This window comes from Sceloporus undulatus, chromosome 2, assembly GCF_019175285.1.
Source record: "Sceloporus undulatus isolate JIND9_A2432 ecotype Alabama chromosome 2, SceUnd_v1.1, whole genome shotgun sequence".
NCBI lineage: Eukaryota > Metazoa > Chordata > Lepidosauria > Squamata > Phrynosomatidae > Sceloporus > Sceloporus undulatus.
This window is the reverse complement of record NC_056523.1, coordinates 219,036,832-219,049,329: the sequence shown is the minus strand read 5'-3', so window position 1 is coordinate 219,049,329 and position 12,498 is coordinate 219,036,832. Positions and strand designations below refer to the sequence as shown.

The 12,498-nt window shown below is 43.0% G+C and overlaps 1 protein-coding gene across 1 annotated transcript in view; it reads left to right on the top strand.

The window, feature by feature from the left end:
* Positions 1-10,627: 10,627 nt before the first annotated feature.
* LOC121924044 (protein phosphatase 1E-like) overlaps positions 10,628-12,498 on the top strand; it is a 14,420-nt gene continuing 12,549 nt past the window's right edge. The window contains exon 1 of the mRNA XM_042455096.1: positions 10,628-10,662. Within this exon, the coding sequence (XP_042311030.1) occupies positions 10,643-10,662 (20 nt within the window). The 5' untranslated portion in view covers positions 10,628-10,642. The remainder of the gene's footprint in view (positions 10,663-12,498) is intronic.

Below are 12,498 nucleotides of genomic sequence, written 5' to 3'. Positions count from 1 at the left end.
AGAAGAAGAGACTCCCCGGAACCTCTTGTCATGGCCGCGCCCTCCTCGGTCGCTGACGACGACGAGGAGGAGAAACGACGCCCCATATCCCTCGTGTCCTCCTCCTTTCGGCCAAAACGCCGCGCTTTCTGAGGCGACGGCCTTGTTCGCCACAGACGCCATGGCGCTCGCCTCTTCAGTCTTACACAAGAGGCCTTTTTTTTTACCTCACACAACACAGACTCAAAGATATAGCCATGTTACTCTGTAGAATCAGAGATCTTGTAGCACCTTTGAGACTCACTGAAATAAAGAAGGTGGCAGCCTGAGCTTTCCTGGACTTCAGTCTACTTCCTCAGATGCATATTCCCTTCTTTTGAGTCGTGTCCTTTTAGATTGTAAGCCTGAAAAGACACGACACGTCTATCATCCCCTCTGTTGTAAGCCGCTTGGATTCCCAGTTATTGAACAGCATATAAATAAATATTATTATTATTATTACTATTATTCAAAGATATAGCCATGTTAGTCTGCAGAAACAGTATGCCGAGAGATCTTGTAGCAGCTTTGAAACTGACTGAAAGAAGCTTTTCTAAACTTACGTTTCCTTCCTCAGATGCATCTGAGGAAATAGACAAGTCTTTGAAAGCTTCATGCTGCCACCTTTCTTTCAATCAGGCTCAAAGGTGCTACAAAAGATTGCATGTACAGCGCTGTGTAAATTTACAGCGCTTCATAAATAAAGGTTAATAATAATAATACAAGATCTCTATGCTGATTCCATAGACTAGCATGGCTATATCTTTTAACAATAATAATATGCATCAGAGGAAATAGACTTAAGTTTTTGAAAGCTCATGCTGCCAACTTCTTTCAGTGAGTCTCAAAGCTGCTACAAGATCTCTACAACATAAAAAAAAAGATTTCATGCACTTTTCTTTGTGCCCTATGAAAACGGTGCACATGCAATTGTGAACCAAATTTGAGTCTTTCACTTTGCCATTTCAGCATGGCTGCAAAAAACACTCAAACTTCCACCTCTGGGAAGTTTCCTGTCAGGTTTCAGTGGCTCTTGCGCAGAATATGAGCCACAGAAGAGGAGAGGTTTCATTTTCTGCGCCCCAAAACTGGCTAAAAGTCAAGTTTTATTGCTGTTGTTACATGCCTTCAAGTCGTTTCTGACTTATGGTGACACTAAGGACTCTGTCATGGGTGTTTTCTTGGCAGATTTCTTCAGAGGGGGTTGCCATTGCCATCCTCTCAGGCTGAGAGAGTGGGTTTACATGGATGAGCAGGGATTCAAACCCTGGTCTCCCAGTGTCCTAGTCCAGTCAAACCACTACACCATGCTCTCCTTCAAGCCTGCGAAAACTGAACCAATTGTGTCCAGATGTCTTCCTATTCCAGGACATGTCTTACATTTCAGCCTTCTGTCCAGGAGAAGTCCCAAAATACCCTCCATTTTGAATGTGGCTAAGAAACATGAGTTTATATTTACATGAGTGTTCTTTAGGTTATCAGAATAATAATAATAATAATCTACATTTTTCTTGAATGCTCAACATTTTGTGGTACCTTGTCCTCCTTTGTGGTTATGACATCTGGTCACCCGGACTAAATGCAGCCCCACTGTCCAAGTCTCTAACATTGCTCCTCCCCTCGTAAAATACCGATTCGGACACCCTGTCATTCCCATTAGTTAGCCCCGGATCCAACACGGCAGCTGCCAAAAGTGCATTCAGGATAACCCTGGTTATCCACTGCTGATTTGGGTTTTCAATCGATCAAAGTAGGAACGAACGCAAATTCAAATCGGAATGATTTTCCTTAAAAAAGGATTGAATGCGAGTTCAAATCGGAACAATGTCCCTATAATTCTTGATTCGCTTTATAGCCCAGTGGGAATGGGACACTGGTTTCCAGAGCTGTAGTCTAATTTATTAGCGACAGGTCCAAAGCACATTGCAGAAATAATGCAGTTTGAGGCCACTTTTACTGCCCTGGCTCAGTGCTAGGAAATTCTGGGAATTGTAGTTTATTGTGGCACCAGAGCTCTCTGACAGAGAAGGCTAAATGTCTTTCAAAAGGACAGTTCCCAGAATTCCATAGCATTGAACCAAGGCAATTAAAGCTGTCTCAAACTGGATTATTTCTGCAGTGTGTTTGGATCCACGGTTGCAGCATCTGAGCTAGGCCATGGCCTGAGTGGGTTTTAGGGAGACAATGGAGTGTTCCCCAATTGTCCAGCCTTAATTTACTATAAACATTTTCTTCCTATTGCACTGCCATAGGGACAGTGAATCCACTCAGGATTTTAACACTGCTTCTCTTACACCTATGACAAACTGAACAGGGGCTCTGCTGGTGTTTGATCCTAGTTTGGCATCAGGATTGCTCCTATTCAACTTGGAGTGGCAGCAAGAGGAAAGAGATGAAGGGAATGCTGTGGATATAGTATATCTTGATTTCAGTAAGGCCTTTGACAAGGTTTCCCATGACATTCTTGCAAACAAGCTTGTAAAATGTGGGCTAGACAAAGTAACTGTTACATGGATCTGTAATTGTAATTTAAATCTTATTTTTTAAAATTGAAATTAGCACCTTTCCAATTTTTTTGACAGAAACTTTGTTTTGATTTGTAGTTGTTAACTTTTCTCTACATAGTTGCCATCCAGATTTACACATTTTCCCCAGCATTTCTTGACCCTCCGAATACCGTTACTGTAGAAGTCTGCAGATTGTGTCTTAAATCACTCTTCCACTTCATGAATGATGTCATTTGTTTTGTCAAATCGGTGACCCCGCAACAGATTTTTCATTTCTGGGAACAAAAAAAAACAACACTTGGTGCCGAGGTCGGGAGAATAAGGTGGGTGCTGCAAAATCTCAAAGCCACATGCCCTTGCTTTGTTAACTGCAACTCGAGATGAGTGATCTGGTGCATTGTCAGCTAGGATGGAGATGAATGCCTCTGGAGAGCATACCATGGCATTTCTTTTTCAGAGCATCTCACAACCTGTCCAGAAGATTGCTGTAGTGTGTGCCAATGATGGTTTGTCCCTTTGCAAGGTAATCTGGGAGAATGACTCCATGACAGCTCCCAAAAATTGACCTTCCCTGCTGACTTTTGCACCTTTGCCTTTTTGTGGGGAGGAGAGTCAGCGTGCTTCCACTCCATGCTCATGGTTTGGCCTCTGGATCATATTGATAGATCCAAGATTTTTTTGGTCCAGATGACCCAAAAAATACTCTTCATCCTGTTCCAACAGCGTCAACATCTGTCTTGAAAGGTCACGCTGTATTTGTTTCTGGGAAAGGGTTAGTAAACGTGGAACCCAGTGTGCAGACACCTTAGACATCATGAATAATTTTCCACACACTGCCATAACTGAGACCAGTTTAATTCATGATCATTTGGATGGTTGGTTGTCTGTCTTCCAGGATTTAAACACTCTATTTTCTTCACTGTGGCTGCATTGTCCATCAATGATGGTCTTCCAGATCTTGGCTCGTCTGTGAGGGACATGTGGCCAGTTTGGAAATCCCTTTTCCATTTCACAACAGTGTCATAAGATGGGCAATCATTTCTATAAACTACCATCTTCTCATGAATTTGCCAGGCACTATTTCCCTTCAAATGCAAGAACTTGATCATGCTGTGAGCCTCAATCTTCTCCATCTTACACTTTGGTCTCTTCTGGCACAACCTGTAACAAAAATAAAGGATACAATAAGCTGATGTTCTCAGTATCATGCACTTGGGGATCAATGATGACCATAAAATATACCATAAAAACTTCCAGGTGATAATTATTACAGTACTTCAATGTTTTGTGTTTATCTTATGGAGACTTTGGCTCCTTAAGAGAGCAGTAGCCAACAATTCTATTCAAGATAGAAATTGGCCACAGCAAACTGTTTGCTTCTCAGGCACTGTCTTTGGTTTGGCCTGAGTGTTACGCTTTCATATGAGTGTTACTATGGCCCGTTACAAACGGGCCAGAAAGTACGTGTGGAGCACGTACTACGGTTAGAAAGGGGCGGTGCTTCCGCACCCCTTAACCCTAGTGCGCGCTCTGCACGCACAAAATGGTGGCGGCCGTTCTATACGGGGCGGCGCGGACGTGACATCCTCGCTCCGCACCAGGGTGCTTAGTGCGCCCTTAGCGCGGAGCAGGAAGGAGCTCCGTTTTGGAGCTCCTTCCTGGTTTGTTCCGCTGGGCGCAGCCTTCACACGACTGCGCACAGTGGACCAAAGAAGAAAGGGGCCAAGCGGCCCCTTTCTCCTCCTCCCCACCGCCGTGGGGTGTCCTTGGGGCTTGAAGCCCCAAGGACACCCCTTTCCAGGCTGCGGGGAAGCGGCCTTTTGCTGCTTCCCCACAGCCCGGAAAGCGGCAGATTGGGGCCTCAGCGGCTGCCGTTCTGGCTGCTGAGGCCCCAATACCCCGGGGAAAGGGCGGGTACAGGCCGCCTCTTTTCGGCAGTCTGTAACCTGCCTATATCTCCACAATCAGGTGCAACTTTTTACACATTCACTTTTTAGGAGACCCTATATGAAGAATAAAACTGGTTACTCTTTTAAGGACTTGGCTAATAATTACTGGGAACTTGTTATGTCACTGTTTTCACCAGGAGGTGGTGCTCATGTTACATGTTGGTATTACTATGTATGTACTTTTGCAAAAAAAGAGGGGAGGCTTGATGCTGGAATGTATAAATGCTTAGAGTATGCCTTTTATAATTTACATCTCATGAACAATATTCTAATCAGAATATTACTTTCCAAGCTTCAGTATTTGCTTGTCAGTAAGGTCTTGAGGTCTCTTATTCATATGTGGAGTCAAAGGCTTTCATGGCTGGCATCCATAGTTTTTTGTGGGATTTTTGGACTATGTGGCCATGTTCTAGAAGAGTTTCTTCCTGACATTTCGCCAGCATCTGTGGCTGGCATCTTCAGATCTGAAGATGCCAGCCACAGGTGCTGGCAAACCTTCAAGAAGAAACTCTTCTAGAACATGGCCACATAGCCCGAAAAACCCACAAAAAACTATCTCTTACTCATAGTTGCTAACTTGACAGCACATAACCGGTTTAGGAACATATGAGCAATCTTCCTCTCACTTCACCTCTTATAATCTGGGAAGCAGTAGATAAAACTCAGGAAAGTAGATCCAGCAATATAACCTCAATTTGATTCTCACAGGAGGCCTAAAAAGAACCATCCTTTCAACAGAAGTATCTAGCTGATGGTTGCAAGAGCCAATAGTCTCTAACAGATACCTTCCTATTTACAACCTTCTCTCAGTAGTTCCTTGATGCGGTGGGTTAGTGGTTAAGACACCAGTTCTGATGATCTGAAGATAAGAAGGCTGGTAGCTCAAGGCCTCTGGTGCTGCATGATGGGGGGAGCTCCCATCACTAATCCCAGCTTCTGCCAACCTAGCAGTTCAAAAGCATGCAAATGCAAGTAGATAAATGGATACCACTTCTGAGTGGGAAGGTAACAGCATTTGGCGAAGTCCTGCTGGCCACATGACCACCAGAGCAGTCCTCGGCCAATGCTGGCTCTTTGGCTTAGAAACTGTGATGAACACCGCCCCTACAGTTGGTTACTAGACATTCATGCCAAGGAACGACCTTTACCTTTACCTCGGTAATTCCATTGCTAACACTTGGGAAATCTCTACTTACACAGCATGTTGGAGAGAGAGAGTAGTTAGAGAAGTGAGCTTTTCCTTCACCAGAAGCAACTGAACAGCTACAAGAGACTTCTGAGCCCAACTTTTTGGGGAAGATATTGTGCATAGACTTCCAGAGAATGTGCAGATTTAAATAAACTTGGTAGAATATATTGCTGGTTACATTTTTTGTCACTTTAACACATACAACTAGGACTGGAGAGGTGCATATCCAAGGGTCTCTGTGTTGGCCATGTAGCAAAGTACGACAACATCCAAAACCCACAAAATAGTGGTACCTTTATTGGGCCAACCAAATGCAAAAAATACATGTTGCAAGCTTTTGAAGCTTCACTGGCTTCTTCATTAGGCAAAGATGTTAACAATCATTCAGGAGGGGTAAAAAAGTTAAGACCATGTTAGTCCCAAGCCTGCATTTTGTCAAGAAGTGGCTGTTCTTAGTTCAGATGGTTCTGGACGGAAATTCATGTAGGCAGCTTCCTTCTCCTCCTGGCCATGTGGGTACTTCAGGAAATAAAGGATTTTAAAAGTTACATTTACAAGACAAAAAGAGATCCAAGATTGAGACACCCGCCCCCCCCCGGGACGATTTTTAACATCTTTGCCTGTTGAAGAAGCCGGTGAAGCTTTGAAAGCTTGCAACATGCTTTTTTTTTTTTGCATTTGGTTGCTCCAATAAAGGTGTCACTGTTTTTGTGGATTTTGGAGAGGTGCATGTTCATGTTCATAGGCAGGAGGGAGAGATTATCTAGTCTTTATCTCTCAACTTCGCAAATGTTGCTGAGTCACAGTCATAATGTACTTATCATCCCTGAACAGATTCTGTAGAAAGAGCTCAGTTCTTGTGCTTTTAAGGGTGTCAAGGAGGCTTTCGTGTTGAAGAGTATAGTAAAACAACTTTCTTATTTTAAGTTCAATTAAATTTACAGTACGTTGAGTGTCTATTATTACGCTATTTCTCAGCTGAATTCTAGACCATTCAGTCTGAAAGGATGTAAACAGTTTAAATTGTGACAGAAAGTCAAAGCTAAGATATTTTGCTTTCCTTTGCTTAACTAACCCACAGTGCTGCCCTGAAAAGGTGTGGGTTTTATTTGTTTCTAGAATATGTACAGCAATGTTCCTGCAGTGGTGTATAGACGTCCACTTCCTAATTTAGTCACACCTTAGCTGTGAGAGGTATAACTGGAAGACAGTGACTGCCCTCTCATTGCCCAGTAAGAACCTTATGGCTGAGTAAAGACTTAAATCTTGCAGTCTCTAGTTCTAGTCTGATACAGTAACATTACATTGACTATCAAACAGACTAATGGAATATTGCTATTGTTATGGCATTCTAGTATATCACACACTGTCATGCAGCAGCTAAAAAGGCCAATGCGATTCTAGGCTGCATCAATGGAAGTATAGTTCAAGAGAAGTAACAGTGCCACTCTATTCTGCCTTGGTCAGGCCTCACCTAGAATACTGTGTCCAGTTCTGGGCACCACAATCCAAAAAGGATGTTGAAAAGCCGGAGCGTGTCCAAAGGAGGGCCACCAAAATAGTGAATGGGCTGGAAACCAGGAAGCCCTATGAGGAGAGACTTAGGGAACTGTGTATGTTAGCCTGGAGAAGAGATGGTTAAGGGGTGACATGATAAACCTTGTTTAAATATTTGAAGGGATGTCATACTGAAGATGGAGCATGCTTGTTTTCTGCAGCCCCAGAGAATAGGACACGGAGCAATGGATTCAAACTACAGGACAAGAGATTCCATCTCAACATTAGGAAGAACTTACTGATAATAAGAGCTGTTCAATAGTGGAAATGCTCCCTCAGAGAATGGTGCAGTCTCCTTCTTCAGAGGTCTTTAAAGAGAGGCTGGACGGCCATCTGTCAGGGGCGCTTTGATTTGGTGTTCCATTTGGTGTTCCTACATGTCAGGGTTTGCACTGGAAGGTCCTTTGAGGTCTCTTCCAACTCTAGGATTCTATATCATGCAAAAATAGCTTTTTAAAATCTTTAGACTAATTCTGAAATAGGTAAAATGGCTGGGGTGGTTTATTTAGAAAATAGAAATCATAGCAGTTGATTCTAATCATGCAAGGATGGATTTTCATTTCTCTCTGTAAAGGAAGAGGGTGTTTTCTTGGCCATTCAGTGAGTCTTTAATGTCCTGCCCTTACCTGCCACACAGGATTGACCCAAGATGTTGAGAAAGAGCAAGAAATGCCTCTTCTTTCAAGCAAAGATAATGCCCAAAGCACATCCCACAATCACCTCCTTCTTTTCTATGTCATCCCAAATCAGCTGCTTGAGGTGGCTGCCTCACCCTGCCTTATGGTAAGGCCATCCCAGCTATCACAGAAGACAGGAGCTGCACTTGGTTCTCTGCTGTCATTGTGACTTTTGAAGTCTCCCCACTTCCCCAGAGCAGCCTAATAACCTGCATCAAGTACAAGGGAAGTATCCAAAAGATTAGGGGAGAGTGCTGATACTAATGCAGAAAGGTTGCAAACATTTCAGTAAAGCAACTGACAGGAGTGTACTTTGAAAAGGAAAGGAGAAAACAACAGAGAGCTAGGGTTTATGAACTAGAAAGTGCCCGGATGGTATCATCCTGGGCTTAATCCTGGCTGGTTATGAATTTTTTCCCCCTGATATTAGAAAAAATTATTTGGCTTTTCATTCGAAACAGTCACCACATGAACTCACATTTTCCCTGTAATTTTTACATTCTTGTAAAGTCATTTTCATGTGATAAACATGAATGTTTGTAAAATGCTACAGGTTGTCGCCTGGGAGATAAATCTCATCATGTAGAGGCAAAATGGAGGAAACCATTTCACCCCATTTCACCATCTGGAAATTCCATTCAGGATGTCAGGCTCAGCCTTTTGACTCATTTTAAGCAACCAGGGAAGGACTTTTGCTGCCTCAGGAGTAGCAACAAGTTGCCTTATAGGCTTTTACCCATATCTACTCAACTCAAGGTGGATAATACTATTCAAGGACAGCTATGGGGTGAAAGATACGGGCAAAATAAAGAGGGGGGCATTTATATGATGCACGGTTCAAAAGCTGATAGAAACTGAAACAAAGCCACACTACAGGGCTAAAAGCCGGAGCAAAAAGATGCCAGGATTTTCTAGCTTGGCTCAGAAAATGTGCATCTTTGCACTTGCATATAAACTGCCTGGCGCCAGTTTGGGGCTGCGGCAAAGCACAAAAAAATGCAAGTGAAACAAGTCCAATGGATATAATTACAATGTACACAAACCAGACAGTTGAATAGAGAGACATGGGGTGAAGGGGGTCCTCCATGATTGTATCACTGGCACACTGATGCCCCAATGCCTGTACCAGCAGAGCATCACATGTGTGGCTGTGGGGGCAATCAAAGGAGCGGCCATGCAATGTGATGACATCGAGGCAGGGCATGGGAGGTAACTGGAGGTTCCAGGTGGTGTGTTTGTGTGATGGTGTGCATGCATGTTGTAGAGGCAACAAAAATATTACCCAGTGCAATGGCTTGATGCCATGCTGTGCAGTCTGCTTGTGGGTATTTGGCTCACCTTGGGAATGGGCTATGTGGATAGCGGGGTTTTGACCCGCTTTTGGACAAAGAGGATTGAACTGCTTTTTCCTGCCTGTTTGCTCCGGCCATAGGTTATTTTGATGTGTGAAGCTGAAAAATCCTGCAAGCACTCTGTCCCCTATTACTGGAAATAAAGATATAATAAGGAAAAGGTTTTTTAAAAACTGCCCTCAGCTCAATCCCAATTCATGGCGACTCTGTGGATGAGACATTCCCAAGGCCCCCCCCCCTCCGTCCTCCAGGTTCTACAAATTCATACCCATGACCTCACTAATGGAGTCTATCCATCTAGCATAGGGTCTTCCTATCTTTCTACTGCCCTCCACCTTTCCAAGCATTATTGTCTTTTCCAAGAGTCATGTTTTCTCATGATGTGACCCAAGTATGACAGTCTCAATTTGATCATCTTGGCTTCCAGGGAAATTTCAGGCTTGATCTGTTCAAGGATTAATTTGTCCGTCTTTTGGGCTGTCTATGGTCTCCTCAGCATTCTTCTCCAGATCCACTTCTCAAATGAATTGCTTTTCTTTCTGTCAGCTTTCTTCACTGTCTGGCTCTTGCATCCGTACATGGTGACAGAGAATACAATGGCTTGAATGGTTCTAACTTTTGTACTCAGTTGTATATAATTACTCTTTAGCTTCTTTTCTAGATCTTTCATGTCTGCCCTTCCCATTCCTATTCTTCTGATTTCTTGACTGAAGTCTCCGTTCTGATCTATTCCAATTTCCACATTGTCTAGGCAGAATAGATGTTGATCCTCCTTGGTCATTATTTTTGTTTTCTTTCTGTTCAGCAGCAAGCCTGTGTTTGCAGTTGCTTCTTTGACCTTCCTTAATAATTGTTTCTAGTCATGTAAGTCACTGCCCTTACATGCTATCTAGTATCTGCTACTGAAGGAATCCACTTCACACCACCTAATAGCAGGGATTACACCAAGCAAGCAGAGTTTCACAGACACACACTGTGAACAGACGTTTTCTGAACCTTCTCATTATGATGTCACCCACAAATATTATGGAAATGGGAACCCTGGTTGTCTCTTCCCCATCTATTGTTAACTAGAGAAGCTCTTTGAGAAGTGGTGATGCTGTTATTTGAAATGATTTATTTCCATTTCCCATTTTCTGTTCATGTCCTTTTGGTTCTAAAGGCACTTTTATTTCAGTTCAAGTGCTTTAGATGCTGTTGGGAAGATTCCTCTTAGTTTCTATTACTGTTCCATCGGTTCTGTAAAGTAAATGCTGTCACGAGTTTTAGGCAAGGCTATGCAACTTAAACTAAAGAGAAGGGAGAGGGGTCAATGGACATAACTGAAGAAGAACTTTGGACTCCTGCCTCGGAAGCTGCTGCGTAGATCAGTGAAGCTGATAAAATTTAGCAGATGGTCCCAAGCTCAAAACGGTGGGAAATGGTCTGTCCTTTTTTTTGTGAGGGAGTCTTTGCTGCCAAAGAGAAATAACATGTTCATATTTGGGCAGGGACATGCCTCTCTGGGAACATGAATTTAAACACCTTTGCAAAACGATAAGGAAATGTAGTATTAACATACCAGTGTCCACAGTAGATAAGATGCTTTGGGCGGGTAGCTTCTTTCTTTTCTTTCTTTCTTTTTGGAAACACTCATTTTGCACTAAAGCCTTAGATGAGCCAGATGAGGGAAAAGCTCCTTTTTATATATAAATGTAAAATAAACTATTGCAAATGGCAAGCCTAGAAAAGGACCATTCGTATTCTGGAGATCTACAGCAGCCAGCAGCCATGGCTGAGGAGTATGCAGTTCCAGGTAATAATTTTTATGCTGGGAAGGGGAACTTTTAATGTGGGCCCATAGTTTTGCTAGAACTGTATGCACTTCAGTTCTCCCTGCTTTCTAGCACTCAAGCTTGGTAAAACTCTGTTCATAATTCACCTTTGAAGGGAAATGTTGTGGATACCTTTTCCATAGTTGGTGTACCTGCAGCAGGATTCTTCAGGCACCAGCATACTAAGGATGAGGATAGAAATGACATTTTAAGGGGGGGGGGGAGGCAGAAAGCATGTATAGTCATGTCCTTTCTGCCACCTTTAAAATTTCCCTGTTTCTGCAGTGGGACTAAGGAGCCCCCAGTTTACATCTCCACTCAACCACACTGAGGGCTTATTCACACTAACTGTGAAAATAATCTAGATGAAGCTGGGTTGAATCTCCGTTGTTTGCACGCATCCTGAATGCACCCAATTAAGTTGGGGGGTGGCTGCCAAACCCCCCCCCCCCCACTCAATCTGGAATAATCAATACTGTATTGGGTTTCCCCCTGAGGTTTGTTTTAACAGATCTGCATTGTTAGTAGTGTCAATAAGCAATGCAAATAGACCCAGGTTAAAACTCTCCATGCCTTGAACATGTTTCAAATGCCTTCACATCGTCGACTCCATCTTTAATTGAATGCTTGCATGTGTGAGCGATGGAACTTGCAGAGACGTGCATCAATGCAGTTCCATAGTGTCAATAGCAAACCTGGAATGCATAAATGAGATGATTTGCATCATTGCACTAAAAAAAGTGACTTCTGAATGGCTTCTGGGTTACCTTGGGCCAATTGCTCCCTCTTGGGCAACACAGGGTTGGCGAGAGGACAACTTACATGAGTGGGGAGAGAAGCTTACTGGAAGAAAGGTGGGATATAATCATAGGAGTTTGTCACACAGGGGAAATCCCATGCAAAAACAGGATTTAAAAGCTAGAAAAAACCCACAAAAGCGGGTTGCTTTTCACACATGTTGTTGTTAAACTGATGTTAACCCAACCAGAAAGTAAACAAAAGTTGCTCCATTTTACTTTCAAGATTTTCTGAAAGTAAAAAGAAGTGGCTTTTGTCTACTTTCTTTCCATGTTGGGTTAACATTAGTTTAACAACAATGTTGTGTGAAAATCAACCTGCTTTTTGGGTTGTTTTCCCCCCAATTTAAACCCTCAGTTTTATACAGGATTTCTCCCATGTGATAAACTCCATAGTGAAATAAATACAGCTTTTTCAGCCTCTTCCACTTAGAACTTTCTGCCTGTCTGCACTAGGGTTGCCATAATGGAGGACCTCGAAACCGGGACAAATGTAGGACAAGGTTTGAAAATGTAGGACATTTTTTAAAAAATTTCCTGGCTAGGAAATTAAAAAAAAAAGTCCTAGATTTTTAAACCTTGTCGTCCCCCTCCTCCTCCCGGCCTGGGAGGGAGCCCAGGCCGGCTCCCAGGCCGAG